The sequence below is a fragment of the Penaeus chinensis genome, chromosome 31, assembly GCF_019202785.1.
Source record: "Penaeus chinensis breed Huanghai No. 1 chromosome 31, ASM1920278v2, whole genome shotgun sequence".
NCBI classification, from domain to species: Eukaryota; Metazoa; Arthropoda; class Malacostraca; order Decapoda; family Penaeidae; genus Penaeus; species Penaeus chinensis.
In genome coordinates this window covers 31,756,249-31,783,748 of record NC_061849.1, presented here as the reverse complement: position 1 = coordinate 31,783,748, position 27,500 = coordinate 31,756,249, and the positions used below count along the sequence as shown (strand labels likewise).

The window sequence follows — 27,500 nt, the reverse complement described above, 5'->3', positions numbered from 1 at the left end:
AATGGATTTTACAATGTAGATTATGAATTGGTTATTGCAAATAAAATATTTGTTCATGCAATTTTTATGGACGCAAGAAAATAAAAAAGTTAAAGATTGATTGATATGAATATGACAACAAAGAGACACATTAAAAGGAAAAAAGAGAAAATGAAGTTATATCAGAAAAGCCCATTCATGATAGGTACAAGACAAGGATAAGGGATAAGATAAGAGGTTCAAGATCTTCCGACCTGAATATGAAATGCAAGAGGATTGTGATACAGTTTGCCATCTACGAATAAAAAGTTGTCTATGTCGTTTTTTATTTTCGATGTTCTTTTTGTCGCGTCAGTGCGATATTGTGGTATGTCACACACACACTTGTATATATTGTTTAATACATATATAGATTTATATAGATTAATGGGGAGGCATACACGTATGGAAGAAATAGAAATTACTAAACTTTTTTATCTTTTTCTTTTTTTTAAGACTGGGCGAAACAACAAGTATTGGAATGGATGAAACCTGCTTTTCCAGTTCTGACTAGTTATTTTTTTTCATGAATATTCGGTCAGAAAAAAATAGATTCCAGAAATTACCTTTACGACAAAAGATTTTTCCACCGAAGAAATTTCAGAATCGAACTACTTCGGCGAAGCACCATTTCTCTGGCTGAGTCCCGCAAGGTAACTGGGAGTACAGGTTCGCATGCGCTTCCGATAGAGTCATGTGAAGCTTTGTACTTACATTAGAAGATTACCGACTTCTTCGTCCTCCAATGCATACAGACAGACGTACATGTTTGTGCTTGATTGATTTGTAATACTACAAATATATCTCCGTAAAGCTCGGACTTTCTTCTCTGTTTCTTATACTCTACTATTAAGAATATTGAATCCTGGAAGGTGAAAAGTTATTTTTCGGATGACCTTTGACCTAACACTTGTTAGTACAATCGAAAACTTATTTGATTATACAGACGTCTGTGGTTTCTTTACAACCGCTCAGTAAGCATAAAGTATATAAGTGCCCGTATTTCCTCTATTGCCTTTCAGTTAATATCGAAATAAGGATATAAAGGACCTCATACGTTTATAAGAAAAAAATAATTGATCACTTCAACAAAAAAATTGATATGAAAGTCATCATAAACCTATTTCAACCCGAAACCTCAGTGAATATCAGCCGATTATAATTAATGCCATCAGATCTTTTATAAAGTATTCTTTCGGTTATTGAAATTTCTAGTAAGGACAAGAAAATATGGACAGCAGACAAAATAAAGATCTATGAAATGGAAGATTAGAACTTTTTTTATGTAAGGTTTTCAAAATGTATGTTATTTTTTTTATATTTTCAACTGAACTCTTTTTGTTAGAGCTTTTATCCTTTCAATTCATTTGATTTCACGGTTGATTTAAGGAGGACCAATGATTTATTGGTGAACAGAAATCACATTTGCCAAATGTTATGAATATATTCATCGGTTGCGATTTCTCTTATTCTACAGAGATAAGATAATGATAAAAAATCAGTCTATTAAAACAAAAGCTGGAAGTTGATCTATTAATCTGCACTGCTTATGATTCTAAAAGCATAAGAATTATTTCACTATTATTAACATTTTCTTTATTACTTGCATGCCTTTGTGCTGAAAGATACGTGTGTTTTGCTATTATGTGTCTATATTTGCGTTTGTGCTCTTTTATTCAACTATGTTTGTGTTTGTATATAAATACATTATTACACTCTTTCTCTATTTATCTTTCTACCTATATGTATATATAAATAAATATATATGAATATGAATATATAAGGACGCATATATACATATATAATGGACACAAAAACACATGACATCCCACACACACAAACACATGCTTACATACACTTATACATAAATTCATTTTTGTATACATATAAGTATAATGACAAGGATGTTCATACATAGAATACAAAAACATTTATATATGTGTATGTATATATATTTATATACATATATATACAAACAAATATGCACGAGACTATAGAAAGATGCATGAACTTTTTTTTATATTTTTCTATTTTCTCTTTCTTAATAAAGCTAGCACATATTTTAATGGATATGTTGAATTTACTTCAGCATTGTGCTTTTTCGCATCTGTTTTAAAAGCATTCAATCCATACATTGTATGTACAGTTTATTTTTCTATTCTTTTCTTACTTGAAAATAGATTGTTTACTAAAATATTGAACAGGTGATTTCAATATGGTTTAATTTGTCAAAGAAAGAAAAGAAAACAGGTTACTATTAAAGTCGAGGGTCAGATGCTGGGAGTTTTTATTCTAATTCAATATAAAGGGACTGAGAACAAGACCTTGATTTTAGAAAATAACATGGTGCCTTAGGCAGACTCGGTCTTCTCAGACGTTTCAGCAGTAGCAGTGGATCCGGCGTCAGAACCTCCATCTTGGCCATCAGTAGCACAGGATAGGCAAGGCAGCTTCTTCTCAAGGGCAGCTCGGTATTTGGGGTGGCTGATGGCGTACACGATGGGGTTGTAGACGGCGTTGGCCTTGGCGAAGACGGAGCCCCAGATGGAGAAAAGAGGAGTGACAATGGGTTTGTTGAACATGCCTCCCCAGTTGATGACGAAGTAGGGGGTCCATGCTACGAACCACAGAGTCACGGTCATGAGAGCAACCTTACATAGACGGCATTCAGCAGAGGTCTTCTGGGCTTCCTCGCTTCTCAGAGACTTGACTCCCATCTTCTTGGCCTGTTCTCGCATTCCCTTCTCGTGAGCAGCGACAGCCTTAACAATGAAAGTGTAGCTGTAGATGATGTAGGCAAGAGGGAAAAGATATACCCATACAGAGTAGACGTACAGATAGCTCCTGGAGAGTTCAGTCTCCGTCAGGTAGTCAGTACCACATGCAAGCATGTTACCCTCAGGCACATAACGGTTCCATCCGAAGAAGGGAGGAAGGCACCAGGCAAGAGTGAAAAGCCAAGTGCCAGCAATCCTCAACAAGGCTCCACCAGATGTGAGAGGTTCAGCAGACATTCCCTTGACGATGACGTTGTATCGGTCAGCAGTGATGAAGACCATGGACCAGATGGACACGCAGCCGAAGAATGAACCGAAGAAGGCATAGATCTCACAGAAGAATGCTCCGAGAACCCACGTTCCCCAATAAGCATTGACCAGAAGAGGAGGAGTCATGGTGAGCATCATAAAGAAGTCGGAGAAGGCTAAGTTGACAACTAATAGGTTGGCAGGTGATCGCAGACTCTTGGTATTCATGAATACCCAGATGACAACAAAGTTACCAGCTATAGACAATGTTCCCATGACAGTCATCCAGAAGCCGAGAAGACCATACCAGAGAGGATTCATTGGAGGGAACTGGTACCAGTGAGAATGCACCATATGGAGCATGCTTTCTGGTACAGTGTCCACCACTGTATAGTTCCCATAGGGATTGGTGGATGGAAGGACAGTGTCCTGGACTGGGCTGTTCCACGACGACATCTGCAATGGAATTTACAATGTCGGTTATGAGTTAGTCATTGCAAAATAATATTTGTTCATGCATTTTTTATGTACACAAGAAAATAAAAAAAGGCTAAAGATTAATTGGTATGAATATAGACTATAAATAAACACATAAAAATTAAAAAAGGGAAAATATGTTATATAAATTAAAGCCTATTCTGTGCAAAATGAGTATATTGAGGAATGAGACAAGAAGTTCAAGATCTTCCGACTTGAATATGAAATGTAAGATATATATATACATACATACATATATATACATACATACATATATATAAATATATATACGCACGCATAAATGAGGGAGACATATGCGTATGTGAGATGTATTTACTTAGGTCAAACATTGATTTTTTTTTTCTTTGAGACTTTAGGCGAAAGAAGAAGTACTGATAAACCGTATTCATGTTGTGAAATATAGAAAAGGTATGAATGTGTTTAAATATCTTTACAATACAAGGGACATATTTGAAGATATCAATTCTCCTTTATACCCTTTCTATATTAGTATGAATGACCCTGTTTTCCCAATTCTGACGAATTAAAGTTTCCACATGAATATTCGATCTGAAAACAAAAATAGTTTCCAGAAATTACCTTTGCGACAAAAGATTTTTCCGCCGAAGAAATTTCAGAATCGAACTACTTCGGCGAAGCACCACCTCTCTGGCTGAGTCCCGGAAGGTAACTGGGAATGCAGGTTCGCATGCGCTTCTTATATAGTCATGTGGAGCTTTGTATTTACGTTATAAGATTACCGACTTCTTCGTCCTCCAATACATACATACAGATATACATGCTTGATTTTTTAATACTTCACAGATGTATATCCCCGAAGCTCTGACTTTCTTTTGTTTCTTATATTCTGTTATTAAAAATAGCGAATCCTGGAAGGTGAAAAAATGATTCGGATAACCTTTGACGTAACACTGATTAGTATCATTGGAAAATTTTCTAATTATACAGGCGTCTGGGGTTTCTTTACTACCGATTACTAAGGTTAAAGTATATAAGTGCCCGTATTTCCTCTATTACCTCACTATAAATTCTTCAGTTAACATCCACATGATTATATAAAGGACAACATATGTTTATTGGAAAAATAATTTTTGAACTCTTCAACAAGAATTTTGATATGAAAGTCAACATAAACCTATTTCAACCCGAAAACTCAGTGAATATCAGCTGATTATAATTAATGTCATTAGATCTTTTATAAAGCATTCTTTCGGCCATCAAAATTTCTAGTAAGGACAAGAACATATGAACGGCAGACAAAATAAAAGTCTACGAAAAGGAAGATCGGGACATCTTTTATGTAGGGGTTTTCAAAATTTGTAGATTTTGAATATTTTCAGCTGAACTATCTCTCTTTTGTTAGTGTTTGTATCCCTTCAATTCATTTGATTTCATGGTTGATTTAAGGAGGACCAGTGATTTGTTGGTGAACAAAAAACATATTTGCCAAATGTTATGAATCTATTCATCGGTTGCGATTTCTTTCGTTTTACAGAGATAAAATAATAATAATAAAAAACTGTCTATTAAAACAGAAAAAAATCATGTTGATGTATCAATCTGCACTGCATATAATTCTAAAAGCATAAGATTGTTTCACTATTATTAACATTTTCTTTATTACTTGCATGGTTTTGTACTGAAAGATATAGACATACATACATACATGTGGTTTGCGATTATGTGTCTATATTTGTGTTTGTGTTCTTTTATGCAACCATGTTTATGTTTGTAAATAAAAACTTTATTACACATTCTCTCTCTATCTATATATATGGATATATAAGGACGCATATAATATATATATATATATATATATATATATATATATATATATATATAATGGACACATAAAAACATACACATAACATATCCCACACACACAAACACAAGCTTACATACACATGCACAAATTAATTTATGTATACACATAAGTACAATGACAAGGATGTATATACACAGAACACACACATTTATATGTATATGTATATATATACATATACATACACAAACACATATGCACGAGACTATAGATGGATGCATGAATTTTCTTCTATTCTTCTATTTTATATTTCTTAATAAAGCTAGCACATATTTTAATGGATATGTTGAATTTACTTCAGCATTGTGCTTTTCCGCATCTGTTTTAAAGCATTCAATCCATACATTGTATGTACAGTTTATTTTTCTATTCTTCTTTTCTTACTTGAAAATAGATTGTTTACTAAAATATTGAACAGGTGATTTCAATATGGTTTAATTTGTCAAAGAAAGAAAGAAAACAGGTTACTATTAAAGTCGAGGGTCAGATGCTGGGAGTTTTTATTCTAATTCAATATAAAGGGACTGATTACAAGACCTTGATTTTAGAAAATAACATGGTGCCTTAGGCAGACTCAGTCTTCTCAGACGTTTCAGCAGTAGCAGTGGATCCGGCGTCAGAACCTCCATCTTGGCCCTCAGTAGCACAGGATAGGCAAGGCAGCTTCTTCTCAAGGGCAGCTCGGTACTTGGGGTGGCTGATGGCGTACACGATGGGGTTGTAGACGGCGTTGGCCTTGGCGAAGACGGAGCCCCAGATGGAGAAAAGAGGAGTGACAATGGGTTTGTTGAACATGCCTCCCCAGTTGATGACGAAGTAGGGGGTCCATGCTACGAACCACAGAGTCACGGTCATGAGAGCAACCTTGCACAGACGGCATTCAGCAGAGGTCTTCTGGGCTTCCTCGCTTCTCAGAGACTTGACTCCCATCTTCTTGGCCTGTTCTCGCATTCCCTTCTCGTGAGCAGCGACAGCCTTAACGATGAAAGTGTAGCTGTAGATGATGTAGGCAAGAGGGAAAAGATATACCCACACTGAGTAGACGTACAGATAGCTCCTTGAGAGTTCAGTCTCGGTCAGGTAGTCAGTACCACATGCAAGCATGTTACCCTCAGGCACATAACGGTTCCATCCGAAGAAGGGAGGAAGGCACCAGGCAAGAGTGAAAAGCCAAGTGCCAGCAATCCTCAACATGGCTCCACCAGATGTGAGAGGTTCAGCAGACATTCCCTTGACGATGACGTTGTATCGGTCAGCAGTGATGAAGACCATGGACCAGATGGACACGCAGCCGAAGAATGAACCGAAGAAGGCATAGATCTCACAGAAGAATGCTCCGAGAACCCACGTTCCCCAATAAGCATTGACCAGAAGAGGAGGAGTCATGGTGAGCATCATAAAGAAGTCGGAGAAGGCTAAGTTGACAACTAACAGGTTGGCAGGTGATCGCAGACTCTTGGTATTCATGAATACCCAGATGACAACAAAGTTACCAGCTATAGACAAAGTTCCCATGACAGTCATCCAGAAGCCGAGAAGACCATACCAGAGAGGATTCATTGGAGGGAACTGGTACCAGTGAGAATGCACCATATGGAGCATGCTTTCTGGTACAGTGTCCACCACTGTAAAGTTCCCATAGGGATTGGTGGATGGAAGGACAGTGTCCTGAACTGGGCTGTTCCATGACGACATCTGCAATGGCATTTACAATGTCGATTATGAGTTAGTCATTGCAATATAATATTTGTTCATGCATTTTTTATGTAAACAAGAAAATAAAAAAAGGCTAAAGATTAATTGGTATGAATATAGACTATAAAGAAACACATATGAATTAAAAAAGATAAAAAATGTTATATAAATTAAAGCCTATTCTGTTCAAGATCTTCCGACTTGAATATGAAATGTAAGATATATATATACATACATACATATATATATATATATATATATATATATATACGCACACATAAATGAGGGAGACATATGCGTATGTGACATGTATTTACTTAGGGCAAACATTGATTTTTTTTTCTTTGAGACTTTAGACGAAAGAAGAAGTACTGATAAACCGTATTCATGTTGTGAAATATAGAAAAGGTATGAATGTGTTTAAATATCTTCACAATACTAGAGACATATTTGAAGATATCAATTCTCATTCATACCCTTTCTATATTAGTATGAATGACCCTGTTTTCCCAATTCTGACGAATTAAAGTTTCCACATGAATATTCGGTCTGAAAACAAAATTAGTTTCCAGAAATTACCTTTGCGACAAAAGATTTTTCCGCCGAAGAAATTTCAGAATCGAACTACTTCGGCGAAGCACCACCTCTCTGGCTGAGTCCCGCAAGGTAACTGGGAATGCAGGTTCGCATGCGCTTCTTATATAGTCATGTGGAGCTTTGTATTTACATTATAAGATTACCGACTTCTTCGTCCTCCATTACATACATACAGATATACATGCTTGATTTTTTAATACTTCACAGATGTATATCCCCGAAGCTCTGACTTTCTTTTGTTTCTTATACTCTGTTATTAAGAATAGCGAATCCTGAAAGGTGAACAATTATTCGGATAACCTTTGACCTAACACTGATTAGTATCATTGGAAAATTTTCTAATTATACAGGCGTCTGGGGTTTCTTTACTACCGCTTACTAAGGTTAAAGTATATAAATGCCCGTATTTCCTCTATTACCTCACTATAAATTCTTTCAGTTAACATCCACATGATTATATAAAGGACAACATATGTTTATAGGAAAAATAATTTTTGATCTCTTCAACAAAAACTTTGATAAGAAAGTCAACATAAACCTATTTCAACCTGAAACCTTAGTGAATATCAGCTGATTATAATTAATGCCATTAGATCTTTTATAATGCATCCTTTTGGTCATCAAAATTTCTAGTAAGGACAAGAACATATGAACGGCAGACAAAATAAAAATCTACGAAAAGGAAGATTGGGACATCTTTTATGTAGGGGTTTTCAAAATTTGTATATTTTGAATATTTTCAGCTGAGCTATCTCTCTTTTGTTTTTTGTGTTTTTATCCCTTCAATTCATTTGATTTCATGGTTGATTCAAGGAGGACCAGTGATTTATTGGTGAACAAAAAACATATTTGTCAAATGTTATGAATATATTCATCGGTTGCGATTTCTTTCCATTTACAGAGAGAAAATAATAATAATAAAAAAACTGTCTATTAAAACAGAAAAACTTCATGTTGATGTATCAATCTGCACTGCATATAATTCTAAAAGCATATGATTGTTTCACTATTATTAACATTTTCTTTATTACTTGCATAGTTTTGTACTGAAAGATATATACATACATACATACATGTGTTTTGCGATTATGTGTCTATATTTGTTTTTGTGTTCTTTTATTCAACCATGTTTATGTTTGTAAATAAAAAACTTTATTACACACTCTCTCTCTATCTATATATATGAATATATAAGGACGCATATATATGTATATATATATATATATATATATATATAATGGACACATAAAAACATACACATAACATATCCCACACACACAAACACAAGCTTACATACACATGCACAAATAAATTAATGTATACACATAAGTACAATGACAAGGATGTATATACATAGAACACACACATTTATATGTGTATGTATATATACATATACATACACAAACACATATGCACGAGACTATAGATGGATGCATGAATATTCTTATATTTTTTCTATTTTATCTTTCTTAATAAAGCTAGCACATTTTTTAATGGATATGTTGAATTTACTTCAGCATTGTGCTTTTTCGCATCTGTTTTAAAAACAATCCATCCATACATTGTATGTACAGTTTATTTGTTTATTATTCTTTTCTTACTTGAAAATAAATTGTTTACTAAAATATTGAACAGGTGATTTCAATATGGTTTAATTTGTCAAAGAAAGAAAGAAAACAGGTTACTATTAAAGTCGAGGGTCAGATGCTGGGAGTTTTTATTCTAATTCAATATAAAGGGACTGATTACAAGACTTTGATTTTAGAAAATAACATGGTGCCTTAGGCAGACTCGGTCTTCTCAGACGTTTCAGCAGTAGCAGTGGATCCGGCGTCAGAACCTCCATCTTGGCCCTCAGTAGCACAGGATAGGCAAGGTAGTTTCTTCTCAAGGGCAGCTCGGTACTTGGGGTGGCTGATGGCGTACACGATGGGGTTGTAGACGGCGTTGGCCTTGGCGAAGACGGAGCCCCAGATGGAGAAAAGAGGAGTGACAATGGGTTTGTTGAACATGCCTCCCCAGTTGATGACGAAGTAGGGGGTCCATGCTACGAACCACAGAGTCACGGTCATGAGAGCAACCTTGCACAGACGGCACTCAGCTGAGGTCTTCTGAGCTTCCTCACTTCTCAGAGACTTGATTCCCATCTTCTTGGCCTGTTCTCGCATTCCCTTCTCGTGAGCAGCGACAGCCTGAACGATGAAAGTGTAGCTGTAGATGATGTAGGCAAGAGGGAAAAGATATACCCATACAGAGTAGACGTACAGATAGCTCCTGGAGAGTTCAGTCTCGGTCAAGTAGTCAGTACCACATGCAAGCATGTTACCCTCAGGCACATAACGGTTCCATCCGAAGAAGGGAGGAAGGCACCAGGCAAGAGTGAAAAGCCAAGTGCCAGCAATCCTCAACATGGCTCCACCAGATGTGAGAGGTTCAGCAGACATTCCCTTGACGATGACGTTGTATCGGTCAGCAGTGATGAAGACCATGGACCAGATGGACACGCAGCCGAAGAATGAACCGAAGAAGGCATAGATCTCACAGAAGAATGCTCCGAGAACCCACGTTCCCCAATAAGCATTGACCAGAAGAGGAGGAGTCATGGTGAGCATCATAAAGAAGTCGGAGATGGCTAAGTTGACAACTAACAGGTTGGCAGGTGATCGCAAACTCTTGGTATTCATGAATACCCAGATGACAACAAAGTTACCAGCTATAGACAAAGTTCCCATGACAGTCATCCAGAAGCCGAGAAGACCATACCAGAGAGGATTCATTGGAGGGAACTGGTACCAGTGAGAATGCACCATATGGAGCATGCTTTCTGGTACAGTGTCCACCACTGTATAGTTCCCATAGGGATTGGTGGATGGAAGGACAGTGTCCTGAACTGGGCTGTTCCAAGACGACATCTGTAATGGAATTTACAATGTCGGTTATGAGTTAGTCATTGCAATATAATATTTGTTCATGCATTTTTCATGAACACAAGAAAAGAGAAAAAAAGCTAAAGATTAATTGGTATGAATATAGACAATAAGGAAAAACATACAAATTAAAAAGGATGAGATATGTTATATAAGTAAAAGCCTATTCTGTACAAAATGAGTATATTGAGGAATGAGACAAGAGTTCAAGATCTTCCGACTTGAATATGAAATGCAAGATATATATATATATATATATATATATATATATATACATACATACATACATACATACATACATATATATATATATTTATATATATATACGCACACATAAATGAGGGAGACATATGCGTATGTGACATGTATTTACTTAGGGCAAACATTGATCTTTTTTTTCTTTTAGACTTTAGGCGAAAGAAGAAGTACTGATAAACCGTATTCATATTGTGAAATATAGAAAAGGTATGAATGTGTTTAAATATCTTCACAATACAAGAGACATATTTGAAGATATTAATTCTCATTCATACCCTTTCTATATTAGTATGAATTACCCTGTTTTCCCAATTTTGACGAATTAAAGTTTCCACATGAATATTCGGTCTGAAAACAAAATTAGTTTCCAGAAATTACCTTTGCGACAAAAGATTTTTCCGCCGAAGAAATTTCAGAATCGAACTACTTCGGCGAAGCACCACCTCTCTGGCTGAGTCCCGGAAGGTAACTGGGAATGCAGGTTCGCATGCGCTTCTTATATAGTCATGCGGAGCTTTCTATTTACATTATAAGATTACCGACTTCTTCGTCCTCTAATACATACATACTGATATACATGCTTGATTTTTTAATACTTCACAGATGTATATCCCCGAAGCTCTGACTTTATTTTGTTTCTTATATTCTGTTATTAAGAAAAGCGAATCCTGGAAGGTGAAAAATTATTCGGATAACCTTTGATCTAACACTGATTAGTATCATTGGCAAATTTTCTAATTATACAGGCGTCTGGGGTCTCTTTACTACCGCTTACTAAGGTTAAAGTATATAAGTGCCCGTATTTCCTCTACTACCCCACTATAAATTCAGTTAACATCCACATGATTATATAAAGGACCTCATATGTTTATAGGAAAAATAATTTTTGATCTCTTCAACAAGAATTTTGATATGAAAGTCAACATAAACCTATTTCAACCCGAAAACTCAGTGAATATCAGCTGATTATAATTAATGCCATTAGATCTTTTATAAAGTATTCTTTCGGCCATCAAAATTTCTAGTAAGGATAAGAACATATGAACGGCAGACAAAATAAAAGTCTACGAAAAGGAAGATCGGGACATCTTTTATGTAGGGGTTTTCAAAATTTGTAGATTTTGAATATTTTCAGCTGAACTATCTCTCTTTTGTTAGTGTTTTTATCCCTTCAATTCATTTGATTTCATGGTTGATTTAAGGAGGACCCCTGATTAATTAGTTAACAAAAATCATATTTGCCAAATGTTATGAATCTATTCATCGGTTGCGATTTCTTTCGTTTTACAGATATAAAATAGTAATAATAAAAATCTGTCTATTAAAACAGAAAAACTGCATGTTGATCTATCAATCTGCACTGCATATAATTCTAAAAGCATAAGATTGTTTCACTATTATTAACCTTTTCTTCATTACTTGCATAGTTTTGTACTGAAAGATATAGACATACATACATATGTTTTGCGATTATGTGTCTATATTCGTTTTTGTGTTCTTTTATTCAACCATGTTTATAATTATATATAAATACATTATTACACACTCTCTCTCTATCTATATATATGAATATATAAGGACGCATATATATATATATATATATATATAATGGACACATAAAAACATACACATAACATATCCAGCACACACAAACACATGCTTACATACACATGCACAAATTAATTCATGTATTCACATAAGTACAATGACAAGGATGTATATACACAGAACACACATTTATATGTGTATGTTTATATATATATATATATATATATATATATATATACATAAACGTACACAAACACATATGCACGAGACTATAGATGGATGCATGAATATTCTTATATTCTTCTATTTTATCTTTCTTAATAAAGCTAGCACATATTTTAATGGATATGTTGAATTTACTTCAGCATTGTGCTTTTTCGCATCTGTTTTAAAAACATTCCATCCATACATTGTATGTACAGTTTATTTGTTTATTATTTTTTTCTTACTTGAAAATAAATTGTTTACTAAAATATTGAACAGGTGATTTCAATATGGTTTCATTTGTCAAAGAAAGAAAGAAAACAGGTTACTATTAAAGTCGAGGGTCAGATGCTGGGAGTTTTTATTCTAATTTAATATAAAGGGACTGATTACAAGACCTTGATTTTAGGAAATAACATGGTGCCTTAGGCAGACTCGGTCTTCTCAGACGTTTCAGCAGTAGCAGTGGATCCGGCGTCAGAACCTCCATCTTGGCCCTCAGTAGCACAGGATAGGCAAGGCAGCTTCTTCTCAAGGGCAGCTCGGTACTTGGGGTGGCTGATGGCGTACACGATGGGGTTGTAGACGGCGTTGGCCTTGGCGAAGACGGAACCCCAGATGGAGAAAAGAGGAGTGACAATGGGTTTGTTGAACATGCCTCCCCAGTTGATGACGAAGTAGGGGGTCCATGCTACGAACCACAGAGTCACGGTCATGAGAGCAACCTTGCACAGACGGCACTCAGCTGAGGTCTTCTGAGCTTCCTCACTTCTCAGAGACTTGATTCCCATCTTCTTGGCCTGTTCTCGCATTCCCTTCTCGTGAGCAGCGACAGCCTGAACGATGAAAGTGTAGCTGTAGATGATGTAGGCAAGAGGGAAAAGATATACCCATACAGAGTAGACGTACAGATAGCTCCTGGAGAGTTCAGTCTCGGTCAAGTAGTCAGTACCACATGCAAGCATGTTACCCTCAGGCACATAACGGTTCCATCCGAAGAAGGGAGGAAGGCACCAGGCAAGAGTGAAAAGCCAAGTGCCAGCAATCCTCAACATGGCTCCACCAGATGTGAGAGGTTCAGCAGACATTCCCTTGACGATGACGTTGTATCGGTCAGCAGTGATGAAGACCATGGACCAGATGGACACGCAGCCGAAGAATGAACCGAAGAAGGCATAGATCTCACAGAAGAATGCTCCGAGAACCCACGTTCCCCAATAAGCATTGACCAGAAGAGGAGGAGTCATGGTGAGCATCATAAAGAAGTCGGAGATGGCTAAGTTGACAACTAACAGGTTGGCAGGTGATCGCAAACTCTTGGTATTCATGAATACCCAGATGACAACAAAGTTACCAGCTATAGACAAAGTTCCCATGACAGTCATCCAGAAGCCGAGAAGACCATACCAGAGAGGATTCATTGGAGGGAACTGGTACCAGTGAGAATGCACCATATGGAGCATGCTTTCTGGTACAGTGTCCACCACTGTATAGTTCCCATAGGGATTGGTGGATGGAAGGACAGTGTCCTGAACTGGGCTGTTCCAAGACGACATCTGTAATGGAATTTACAATGTCGGTTATGAGTTAGTCATTGCAATATAATATTTGTTCATGCATTTTTTATGAACACAAGAAAAGAGAAAAAAGGCTAAAGATTAATTGGTATGAATATAGACAATAAGGAAAAACATACAAATTAAAAAGGATGAGATATGTTATATAAGTAAAAGCCTATTCTGTACAAAATGAGTATATTGAGGAATGAGACAAGAGTTCAAGATCTTCCGACTTGAATATGAAATGCAAGATATATATATATATACATACATACATACATTTATATATATATATATATATATATATATTTATATATATATATATACGCACACATAAATGAGGGAGACATATGCGTATGTGACATGTATTTACTTAGGGCAAACATTGATCTTTTTTTTCTTTTAGACTTTAGGCGAAAGAAGAAGTACTGATAAACCGTATTCATATTGTGAAATATAGAAAAGGTATGAATGTGTTTAAATATCTTCACAATACAAGAGACATATTTGAAGATATCAATTCTCATTCATACCCTTTCTATATTAGTATGAATGACCCTGTTTTCCCAATTCTGACGAATTAAAGTTTCCACATGAATATTCGGTCTGAAAACAAAATTAGTTTCCAGAAATTACCTTTGCGACAAAAGATTTTTCCGCCGAAGAAATTTCAGAATCGAACTACTTCGGCGAAGCACCACCTCTCTGGCTGAGTCCCGGAAAGGTAACTGGGAATGCAGGTTCGCATGTGCTTCTTATATAGTCATGCGGAGCTTTCTATTTACATTATAAGATTACCGACTTCTTCGTCCTCTAATACATACATACTGATATACATGCTTGATTTTTTAATACTTCACAGATGTATATCCCCGAAGCTCTGACTTTCTTTTGTTTCTTATATTCTGTTATTAAGAAAAGCGAATCCTGGAAGGTGAAAAATTATTCGGATAACCTTTGATCTAACACTGATTAGTATCATTGGAAAATTTTCTAATTATACAGGCGTCTGGGGTCTCTTTACTACCGCTTACTAAGGTTAAAGTATATAAGTGCCCGTATTTCCTCTACTACCCCACTATAAATTCAGTTAACATCCACATGATTATATAAAGGACCTCATATGTTTATAGGAAAAATAATTTTTGATCTCTTCAACAAGAATTTTGATATGAAAGTCAACATAAACCTATTTCAACCCGAAAACTCAGTGAATATCAGCTGATTATAATTAATGCCATTAGATCTTTTATAAAGTATTCTTTCGGCCATCAAAATTTCTAGTAAGGATAAGAACATATGAACGGCAGACAAAATAAAAGTCTACGAAAAGGAAGATCGGGACATCTTTTATGTAGGGGTTTTCAAAATTTGTAGATTTTGAATATTTTCAGCTGAACTATCTCTCTTTTGTTAGTGTTTTTATCCCTTCAATTCATTTGATTTCATGGTTGATTTAAGGAGGACCCCTGATTAATTAGTGAACAAAAATCATATTTGCCAAATGTTATGAATCTATTCATCGGTTGCGATTTCTTTCGTTTTACAGATATAAAATAGTAATAATAAAAATCTGTCTATTAAAACAGAAAAACTGCATGTTGATCTATCAATCTGCACTGCATATAATTCTAAAAGCATAAGATTGTTTCACTATTATTAACCTTTTCTTCATTACTTGCATAGTTTTGTACTGAAAGATATAGACATACATACATATGTTTTGCGATTATGTGTCTATATTCGTTTTTGTGTTCTTTTATTCAACCATGTTTATGTTTATATATAAATACATTATTACACACTCTCTCTCTATCTATATATATGAATATATAAGGACGCATATATATATATATATATATATATATATATATATATAATGGACACATAAAAACATACACATAACATATCCAGCACACACAAACACATGCTTACATACACATGCACAAATTAATTCATGTATTCACATAAGTACAATGACAAGGATGTATATACACAGAACACACACATTTATATGTGTATGTATATATATATATATACATAAACGTACACAAACACATATGCACGAGACTATAGATGGATGCATGAATATTCTTATATTCTTCTATTTTATCTTTCTTAATAAAGCTAGCACATATTTTAATGGATATGTTGAATTTACTTCAGCATTGTGCTTTTTCGCATCTGTTTTAAAAACAATCCATCCATACATTGTATGTACAGTTTATTTGTTTATTATTTTTTTCTTACTTGAAAATAAATTGTTTACTAAAATATTGAACAGGTGATTTCAATATGGTTTCATTTGTCAAAGAAAGAAAGAAAACAGGTTACTATTAAAGTCGAGGGTCAGATGCTGGGAGTTTTTATTCTAATTCAATATAAAGGGACTGATTACAAGACTTTGATTTTAGAAAATAACATGGTGCCTTAGGCAGACTCGGTCTTCTCAGACGTTTCAGCAGTAGCAGTGGATCCGGCGTCAGAACCTCCATCTTGGCCCTCAGTAGCACAGGATAGGCAAGGCAGCTTCTTCTCAAGGGCAGCTCGGTACTTGGGGTGGCTGATGGCGTACACGATGGGGTTGTAGACGGCGTTGGCCTTGGCGAAGACGGAACCCCAGATGGAGAAAAGAGGAGTGACAATGGGTTTGTTGAACATGCCTCCCCAGTTGATGACGAAGTAGGGGGTCCATGCTACGAACCACAGAGTCACGGTCATGAGAGCAACCTTGCACAGACGGCACTCAGCTGAGGTCTTCTGAGCTTCCTCACTTCTCAGAGACTTGATTCCCATCTTCTTGGCCTGTTCTCGCATTCCCTTCTCGTGAGCAGCGACAGCCTGAACGATGAAAGTGTAGCTGTAGATGATGTAGGCAAGAGGGAAAAGATATACCCATACAGAGTAGACGTACAGATAGCTCCTGGAGAGTTCAGTCTCGGTCAAGTAGTCAGTACCACATGCAAGCATGTTACCCTCAGGCACATAACGGTTCCATCCGAAGAAGGGAGGAAGGCACCAGGCAAGAGTGAAAAGCCAAGTGCCAGCAATCCTCAACATGGCTCCACCAGATGTGAGAGGTTCAGCAGACATTCCCTTGACGATGACGTTGTATCGGTCAGCAGTGATGAAGACCATGGACCAGATGGACACGCAGCCGAAGAATGAACCGAAGAAGGCATAGATCTCACAGAAGAATGCTCCGAGAACCCACGTTCCCCAATAAGCATTGACCAGAAGAGGAGGAGTCATGGTGAGCATCATAAAGAAGTCGGAGATGGCTAAGTTGACAACTAACAGGTTGGCAGGTGATCGCAAACTCTTGGTATTCATGAATACCCAGATGACAACAAAGTTACCAGCTATAGACAAAGTTCCCATGACAGTCATCCAGAAGCCGAGAAGACCATACCAGAGAGGATTCATTGGAGGGAACTGGTACCAGTGAGAATGCACCATATGGAGCATGCTTTCTGGTACAGTGTCCACCACTGTATAGTTCCCATAGGGATTGGTGGATGGAAGGACAGTGTCCTGAACTGGGCTGTTCCAAGACGACATCTGTAATGGAATTTACAATGTCGGTTATGAGTTAGTCATTGCAATATAATATTTGTTCATGCATTTTTTATGAACACAAGAAAAGAGAAAAAAAGCTAAAGATTAATTGGTATGAATATAGACAATAAGGAAAAACATACAAATTAAAAAGGATGAGATATGTTATATAAGTAAAAGCCTATTCTGTACAAAATGAGTATATTGAGGAATGAGACAAGAGTTCAAGATCTTCCGACTTGAATATGAAATGCAAGATATATATATATACATACATACATACATACACATATATATATATATTTATATATATATACGCACACATAAATGAGGGAGACATATGCGTATGTGACATGTATTTGCTTAGGGCAAACATTGATCTTTTTTTTCTTTTAGACTTTAGGCGAAAGAAGAAGTACTGATAAACCGTATTCATATTGTGAAATATAGAAAAGGTATGAATGTGTTTAAATATCTTCACAATACAAGAGACATATTTGAAGATATTAATTCTCATTCATACCCTTTCTATATTAGTATGAATGACCCTGTTTTCCCAATTCTGACGAATTAAAGTTTCCACATGAATATTCGGTCTGAAAACAAAATTAGTTTCCAGAAATTACCTTTGCGACAAAAGATTTTTCCGCCGAAGAAATTTCAGAATCGAACTACTTCGGCGAAGCACCACCTCTCTGGCTGAGTCCCGGAAGGTAACTGGGAATGCAGGTTCGCATGCGCTTCTTATATAGTCATGCGGAGCTTTCTATTTACATTATAAGATTACCGACTTCTTCGTCCTCTAATACATACATACTGATATACATGCTTGATTTTTTAATACTTCACAGATGTATATCCCCGAAGCTCTGACTTTCTTTTGTTTCTTATATTCTGTTATTAAGAAAAGCGAATCCTGGAAGGTGAAAAATTATTCGGATAACCTTTGATCTAACACTGATTAGTATCATTGGAAAATTTTCTAATTATACAGGCGTCTGGGGTCTCTTTACTACCGCTTACTAAGGTTAAAGTATATAAGTGCCCGTATTTCCTCTACTACCCCACTATAAATTCAGTTAACATCCACATGATTATATAAAGGACCTCATATGTTTATAGGAAAAATAATTTTTGATCTCTTCAACAAGAATTTTGATATGAAAGTCAACATAAACCTATTTCAACCCGAAAACTCAGTGAATATCAGCTGATTATAATTAATGCCATTAGATCTTTTATAGAGTATTCTTTCGGCCATCAAAATTTCTAGTAAGGATAAGAACATATGAACGGCAGACAAAATAAAAGTCTACGAAAAGGAAGATCGGGACATCTTTTATGTAGGGGTTTTCAAAATTTGTAGATTTTGAATATTTTCAGCTGAACTATCTCTCTTTTGTTAGTGTTTTTATCCCTTCAATTCATTTGATTTCATGGTTGATTTAAGGAGGACCCCTGATTAATTAGTTAACAAAAATCATATTTGCCAAATGTTATGAATCTATTCATCGGTTGCGATTTCTTTCGTTTTACAGATATAAAATAGTAATAATAAAAATCTGTCTATTAAAACAGAAAAACTGCATGTTGATCTATCAATCTGCACTGCATATAATTCTAAAAGCATAAGATTGTTTCACTATTATTAACCTTTTCTTCATTACTTGCATAGTTTTGTACTGAAAGATATAGACATACATACATATGTTTTGCGATTATGTGTCTATATTCGTTTTTGTGTTCTTTTATTCAACCATGTTTATGTTTATATATAAATACATTATTACACACTCTCTCTCTATCTATATATATGAATATATAAGGACGCATATATATATATATATATATATATATATATATATATATATAATGGACACATAAAAACATACACATAATATATCCCACACACACAAACACATGCTTACATACACATGCACAAATTAATTTATGTATTCACATAAGTACAATGACAAGGATGTATATACATAGAACACACATTTATATGTGTGTATGTATATATATACATATACATACACACACATATATGCACGAGACTATAGATGGATACATGGATTTTCTTTTATTCTTCTATTTTATCTTTCTTAATAAAGCTAGCACATAGTTTAATGGATATGTTGAATTTACTTCAGCATTGTGCTTTTCCGCATCTGTTTTAAAAGCATTCCATCCATACATTGTATGTACAGTTTTTTTTTCTATTATTCTTTTCTTACTTGAAAATAGATTGTTTACTAAAATATTGAACAGGTGATTTCAATATGGTTTAATTTGTCAAAGAAAAAAAAGAAAACAGGTTACTATTAAAGTCGAGGGTCAGATGCTGGGAGTTTTTATTCTAATTCAATATAAAGGGACTGATTACAAGACTTTGATTTTAGAAAATAACATGGTGCCTTAGGCAGACTCGGTCTTCTCAGACGTTTCAGCAGTAGCAGTGGATCCGGCGTCAGAACCTCCATCTCGGCCATCAGTAGCACAGGATAGGCAAGGCAGCTTCTTCTCAAGGGCAGCTCGGTACTTGGGGTGGCTGATGGCGTACACGATGGGGTTGTAGACGGCGTTGGCCTTGGCGAAGACGGAACCCCAGATGGAGAAAAGAGGAGTGACAATGGGTTTGTTGAACATGCCTCCCCAGTTGATGATGAAGTATGAGGTCCATGCCACGAACCACAGGGTGACGGTCATGAGAGCAACCTTGCACAGACGGCATTCAGCAGAGGTCTTCTGAGCTTCCTCACTCCTCAAGGACTTGACTCTTAACTTCTTAACTTTTTCTCGCATTCCCTTCTCGTGAGCAGCGACAGCCTTTACGATGAAATTGTAGCTGTAGATGATGTAGGCAAGAGGGAAAAGATATACCCATACAGACTAGACGTACAGATAGCTCCTGGAGAGTTCAGTCTCGGTCAGGTAGTCAGTACCACATGCAAGCATGTTACCCTCAGGCACATAACGGTTCCATCCGAAGAAGGGAGGAAGGCACCAGGCAAGAGTGAAAAGCCAAGTGCCAGCAATCCTCAACATGGTTCCACCAGATGTGAGAGGTTCAACAGACACTCCCTTGATGATGACGTTGTATCGGTCAGCAGTGATGAAGACCATGGACCAGATGGACACGCAGCCGAAGAATGAACCGAAGAAGGCATAGATCTCACAGAAGAATGCTCCGAGAACTCACGTTTCCCAATAAGCATAGACCAGAAAAGGAGTCATGGTGACCATCATAAAGAAGTCGGAGAGGGCTAAGTTGACAACTAACAGGTTGGCAGGTGATCGCAGACTCTTGGTATTCATGAATACCCAGATGACAACAAAGTTACCAGCTATAGACAATGTTCCCATGACAGTCATCCAGAAGCCGAGAAGACCAGAGAGGATTCATTGGAGGGAACTGGTACCAGTGAGAACGCACCATATGGAGCATGCTTTCTGGTACAGTGTCCACCACTGTATAGTTCCCATAGGGATTGGTGGATGGAAGGACAGTGTCCTGAACTGGGCTGTTCCCTGACGACATCTGCAATGGAATTTACAATGTCGGTTATGAGTTAGTCATTGCAATATAATATGTGTTCATGCATTTTTTATGTACACAAGAAAATAGAAAAAGGTCTAAAGATTAATTGGTATGAATATAGACTATAAAGAAACATAAGCAATACAAAAAACAAATATATGTTATATTAGAAAAGCCTTTTTTGTACAAAATGAATATATTAAGGGATGAGACAAGAAGTTCTAGATTTTCCGACCTTGATATGAAATACGAAATATATATACATACATACATAAATATATATATACAAATGAGGGAGGCATGTGCGTATGTGAGATGTATTTACTTAAGCAAGCATTGAAAAGGATTTTTTTTCTTTTAGACTTTAGGCGAAAGAAGAAGTACTGATAAACCGTATTCATGTTGAGAAATGTTGAAAAGGTATGAATGAATTTGAATAACTTCACAATACAAGAGATATATTTGAAGATACTAATTCTCATTCATACTTAGTCTTTATTAGTATGGATGACCCTGTTTTTTTTTCTTTTCTTTTTTTTCAATTCTAACGAATTAAAGTTTCCACATGAATATTCGGTCTGAAAACAAAGATAGTTTCCAGAAATTACCTTTGCGACAAAAGATTTTTCCGCTGAAGAAATTTCAGAATCGAACTACTTCGGCGAAGCACCACCTCTCTGGCTAAGTCCCGGAAGGTAACTGGGAACGCAGGTTCGCATGCGCTTCTTATATAGTCATGCGGAGCTTTGTATTTACGTTATAAGATTACCGACTTCTTCGTCCTCCAACACATATATACAGACATACATGTTTGTGCTTGACTGATTTTTGATACTTCAAATATATGTCCCGAAAGCTTTGAATTTCTTTTGTGTTTCTTATACTGAATCTTTGAAGGGGAAAAGTTATTATGCGGATGACTTTTGACCTGACACTGGTTAATGTCAATCGAAAACTTATTTATTCATACAGGCGTTTTTGATAACTACCTTCCTGTAAGTTCAAAGTACGAATATATAAGTGCCCGTATATCCTTTAATACCTCACTATAAGTTCATAAGGTTATCACCCGAACAATTATGTAAAGGACCTCATACGTTTATAAGAAAAAAAAAAAAAAAATTGATCTCTTCAACCAATATTTTGATATGGAAGTCAACATAAACTAATTTGACCCGAAACTTAGTAATATCATTGAAGTATAATTAATGTAACAACAACTTTAATTAGCGTTATTATTCATAAAGATTATTAACCTGTAAAGATGTTTTATAGAATATCCTTTCGGTCATCAAAATTTATAGGAAGGACAAAACATATGAACAGCATACATGAAAATCTATCAAAGGGTAAACTAGGATATTTTTTGATAACGTAGGTTTTTTTTTCTTCAAAATATGTATATTTCTAATATATTAGAAATATATTTAGCTAAACTATTTCTATTTTTTTGGAGGTTTATTCTTTCAGTTCACTTGATTCCACTATAGATTTAAGGATGACTGGTGAACATAATGTGTATGTATGATGTGTATTACGAGTACTGCCGGTCTCGCCCGTTTACCCTTTTCTTTGATTTACGAAAACATTTTACGTTATCTTATTTTGCTGTTATTAATGTTTATAACATTATAGTAATTATAATGTTTATAATAAAACTAACATCGATGTTCATAGCACTAATAAGAAATACATTTTTCTCGTCAATACAAATCACGTAAGGTCACAGGGTCTACTAATTGACTCCTCTGTGGCTAAGCCACTGGCAAAGCCATCTATGTGCAGACATTTCACAAAAATATAGAAAATGAGCACAGCATTTCCCCCATTTTTTATTCATTTTCCCCTGTGGCATTGGGTTAAATACGCATATATATATACACACACACCCATATGTACGTAGCTATATATGAATGCATGTATTTTTTTTTCAATTATATTTTCTTCCTTATTAAGGCTAGTATATATTTTAATGGATGCGTGGAATTTACTTCAGTATTGTGCTTTTTGGCACCTGTTTAAGGGCATTTCATCCGTGCATTGCATGTACAGTATATATAGTTTCTGTCCGTCTTTTCTTTCTTAAAATAAATTGTTTACTAAAATATTGAACAGGAGTTTTCAACATGGTTTCATTTGTAAAATAAAAACATAAAAAAAATCGTAGTTTAGATGCAGGGAGTTTTTATTCTAACTCAATAATAAGGGATTGAGAACAAGACTTTGATTTTAGAAAAATCAACAAATTGGTTCCTTAGGCAGACTCGGTCTTCTCAGAGACCTGAGCAGTAGCAGTAGATCCGGCGTCAGAACCTCCATCTCGGCCATCAGTAGCACAAGCAAGGCAAGGCAACTTCTTTTTAAGGGCAGCACGGTACTTGGGGTGGCTGATGGCGTACACGATGGGGTTGTAGACGGCGTTGGCCTTGGCGAAGACGGAGCCCCAGATGGAGAAAAGAGGAGTAACCATGGGCTTGTTGAACATACCTCCCCAGTTGATGATGAAGTATGGGGTCCAGGCCACGAACCACAGGGTGACGGTCATGAGAGCAACCTTGCACAGACGGCATTCAGCTGAGGTCTTCTGAGCTTCCTCACTCCTCAAGGACTTGACTCCCATCTTCTTAGCTTGTTCTCGCATTCCCTTCTCGTAAGCAGAAACAGCCTTAACGATGAAAGTGTAACTGTAGATGGTGTAGGCAAGAAGGAAAAGATATACCCATACAGAGTAGACGTACAGATAGCTCCTGGAGAGTTCAGTCTCGGTCAGGTAGTCAGTACCACATGCAAGCATGTTACACTCAGGCACATAACGGTTCCATCCGAAGAAGGGAGGAAGGCACCAGGCAAGAGTGAAAAGCCAAGTGCCAGCAATTCTCAACATGGCTCCACCAGATGTGAGAGGTTCAGCAGACACTCCCTTGACGATGACGTATCGGTCAGCAGTGATGAAGACCATGGACCAGATGGACACGTAGCCGAGGAAAGCGTAGACCTCACAGAAGAATGCACTGAGAATCCATGTTCCCCAGTAAGCGTTGACAAAAAGAGGAGGAGTCATAGTAAGCATCATGAAGAAGTCGGAGATAGCCAAGTTGACGACCAAAAGATTGGCAGCTGATCGTAGGGCTTTTGTTGTCATGAATACCCAGATGACAACGAAGTTACCAGCCAGTGATAGCGATCCCATAATAACCATCCAAAACCGAGAAGTCCATACCAGAGGGGATTCATTGGAGGGAACTGGTACCAGTGAGAATGTACCATGTGGAGTAGGCCTTCTGACACTGTATCTACCACTGTATAGTTCCCATAAGGATTGGTAGATGGAAGGACAGTGTCCTGGATTGGGCCGTTCCACGATGACATCTGTAATGGATATTATCCGCATGAATGTGTCACAAATGAATGACCAGATAATTAAATACGTAAGCATATGTAATAAGTAATTATAAAGATTTACATGATTATATTCATATGCATACGTACACACATATATATATATATATATATATATATATATATATTTGTTTTTACCTTTATTTTTTCTTCAGATTATGAAGTTCTAATGATAGGAAAACGGACTACATTCGGCGCAGAAAAAATCACAGTTATAGATTTTTTTACATTCCATGAATAATTCTTCTTACTTTCGGAACAAAAGAGCTTCTCTCGACCCGAAGAAATTGCAATAACGAACTACTTCAGTGGGAGACACTTCTGCCTGAGTTCCTGTCAAGTAATTTGGGACCTGGGTGAAAATGCAAACTTAAATAGCCGACTGAATACACATTACAAGATTACCTAGCACGACCAGTTGTATCTTTAGGTTTCGTGATATGCATACACAAGATTGTTATCAACTACCGTTATATAACAGCAAGGAAAAACTATCAAGCTATCTAACATAAAAAATCAACTGAATGCGATTCGGTAAAACACTCATATATTCTCTCTAGGTACTGCCATCGCCAACATTTAATAATGTTTGTTTAATATCAATTTCAAAATCATTTACTCCTTATGCTGGGATGATACATTATACGTTATTGTATCTGCACCGATTTAGAAGCATGCATTTTCATTAATAATGACAATTAGCATTTAACCTCCCGAAGTATAGTATTCTCTAATAAATTGCTCGGTGAATCGAATACACACACACACACACACACACACACACACATACATATATATAGCGCTAATATTAATTTTGCAATATAGTCGAATACAATGAATTATAATCTCTATTTACATATATGCAAATGCATACGTGTGTGTGTGTGTGTGTGTGTGTGTGTGTGTGTGTGTGTGTGTGTGTGTGTGTGTGTGTGTGTGTGTGTGTGTGTGTGTGTGTATGTGTATGTGATACATACATACATACATATACATATGTATGTATATGTATATATACATATATATATTTATCTATTTATTTTCGTATATATATGCATATATATGTGTGTATATATACATACATATATATATATATATATATATATATATATATATATATATATATATATATATATAGACACACATACACACATGCACATATGTGGAATTCATCTCGAACAAATAAGGACAAAGTAGAACAACGAAGGGAAGTACAAGAAAACACACGAATATCCAGAAAGTCTTTTCGCTTTATTGTTTCTTACGTGTAAGACATGATATGCACAGAGGTCCATATACATGGACTGAATGGTCAAGTCACGTCGGTAATTAAGCGTGCTACGGCATATATATAAGTATATATATACATATACATATACACACACACATATATTCATATATATTTATATATATGTATATATATACATGTAAATATATATGTGTATATATACATATATATAAATATATATATGTATATATACGTATATATATAAATATATATATATGTATATATTTATATATATATTTTTATATATGTATATGTGTGGACGCCGGAGAACGCCTAAGATATTGTCAATGGGTCTAGGGTGACTGATACCACTGCGTAGCACTCGCTCAGGGTTTATTCAGTAGCGGTCAAACCTGTTAAATAATACATCGATTGTATAAATGCAAAAATATTTCAAAGCCACTAAATAACAACTCACGTTAGATTACATAATAAGAACTTCCTACAAATATTGGATACATACGCATTGCGGGAACAGTCAGAAATCAGAATAACGGTCTGATTCCAGAATGATGTGGGCGTCTCGACGGCAAGGAGGTTCCTCTCGAACTGCTATCATACTATGAACATACACAGGCTACAACGTCAAGTAACATTCTACTTCATATATTATACATTAGTTAGGTCGCGATCGTGTTATCTCACAGAATTGATCATATGAAGAGCCGTCACCACTTCCTATGGCACGACCCCTCACACAAACACGTTTCTTGACAGGTCAGCTCTTATGGCTGATACGGACCATGTGTTGACCCGGTGGTACTCGCCGACGCCTTCCCAGCGATCGTGACATAGAAGATGAATTTATGCCATACGGGCCTCTCCGTATTGTTACAGAATACATGATATACCAAAAATACGATATACCAGCTGCTGATACGAAGTATGTGATATAACAGCGGCTACACTCCCACCTTTGCTCCACAGTGGAGCAACAAAATAATCACACTGTTTCGAATAATAATGCTTCTAAGAGGCATAACCTCACGACAGTTCTGATGAGGAGTCCAGAACTAATCTGAACCTTAGCCTTTTTCACGTGATCACTTTCACCGGCCATAGCCTCTATCACCCTATCTAGCCTTCACTTATTTCTTGGTGTACGTTGTTCGACAATGAGACAAGGTCTCTTTCCTGAAGATTTCGAGATGGCTTCAATTGTCTTTGTCTCTTCCTCATTGTGTTCAGATACTCAGCTCTTCATCTTTTCCCCAGAACTTATATGCTAGGACTTGTGCGTGGATCCAGGCTCGGTGATATATGCAGTCAAATGATGCGTTGTTTTCTGTCTGCACCTGGATACCTTTTCCTACATTCATTCTCAGGGTATGGTCAGGGGTTGAAGCTTCTGGTTCTGTGACGTCGCTCAGGATTTCAGTAAGAGGGCGGCTGTTCATTGTGGCGTACATCAGGGTGAGACTTTCCTGGGTTACCTTCACTTGTTTCACTATTTCACTTGTTAAAGGATAACACACGTTGCACCACAGACCCCTTTCTTCAGCTTCGTGTTTCCCACACGAACAACAAAAGTAAAACCCCGAACAGATCCCCCAAATCGGCAATGA

The 27,500-nt window shown here is 36.3% G+C and overlaps 5 protein-coding genes and 2 pseudogenes across 5 annotated transcripts; all 7 read right to left on the bottom strand.

Moving 5' to 3' along the window:
- Window positions 1-2,335: 2,335 nt before the first annotated feature.
- Window positions 2,336-3,500, bottom strand: LOC125041876 (rhodopsin-like). Its single transcript, XM_047637246.1, has one exon. It carries the CDS (start codon window positions 3,498-3,500, stop codon window positions 2,370-2,372), a length of 1,131 nt encoding a protein of 376 aa, XP_047493202.1. The 3' UTR covers window positions 2,336-2,369.
- A 2,428-nt stretch (window positions 3,501-5,928) lies between these two features.
- Window positions 5,929-7,059, bottom strand: LOC125041865 (rhodopsin-like). Its single transcript, XM_047637232.1, has one exon. The coding sequence runs from the start codon at window positions 7,057-7,059 to the stop codon at window positions 5,929-5,931; it is 1,131 nt and encodes a 376-aa protein (XP_047493188.1).
- A 2,297-nt stretch (window positions 7,060-9,356) lies between these two features.
- On the bottom strand, window positions 9,357-11,312 carry LOC125041854 (rhodopsin-like). The gene is made up of 2 exons (XM_047637201.1): window positions 11,220-11,312; window positions 9,357-10,568 (listed from the first exon to the last, which is right to left on the bottom strand). Exon 2 carries the CDS (start codon window positions 10,566-10,568, stop codon window positions 9,438-9,440), a length of 1,131 nt encoding a protein of 376 aa, XP_047493157.1. The 5' UTR covers window positions 11,220-11,312; the 3' UTR covers window positions 9,357-9,437.
- A 1,697-nt stretch (window positions 11,313-13,009) lies between these two features.
- On the bottom strand, window positions 13,010-14,866 carry LOC125041852 (rhodopsin-like). The gene is made up of 2 exons (XM_047637196.1): window positions 14,789-14,866; window positions 13,010-14,149 (listed from the first exon to the last, which is right to left on the bottom strand). The coding sequence occupies exon 2, from the start codon at window positions 14,147-14,149 to the stop codon at window positions 13,019-13,021; it is 1,131 nt and encodes a 376-aa protein (XP_047493152.1). The 5' UTR covers window positions 14,789-14,866; the 3' UTR covers window positions 13,010-13,018.
- A 1,635-nt stretch (window positions 14,867-16,501) lies between these two features.
- On the bottom strand, window positions 16,502-18,414 carry LOC125041847 (rhodopsin-like). Its single transcript, XM_047637185.1, has 2 exons — window positions 18,337-18,414; window positions 16,502-17,713 (listed from the first exon to the last, which is right to left on the bottom strand). The coding sequence occupies exon 2, from the start codon at window positions 17,711-17,713 to the stop codon at window positions 16,583-16,585; it is 1,131 nt and encodes a 376-aa protein (XP_047493141.1). The 5' UTR covers window positions 18,337-18,414; the 3' UTR covers window positions 16,502-16,582.
- A 1,633-nt stretch (window positions 18,415-20,047) lies between these two features.
- LOC125042170 lies at window positions 20,048-21,932 on the bottom strand (annotated as a pseudogene).
- A 1,573-nt stretch (window positions 21,933-23,505) lies between these two features.
- Window positions 23,506-26,995, bottom strand: LOC125042140 (annotated as a pseudogene).
- Window positions 26,996-27,500: the final 505 nt, after the last annotated feature.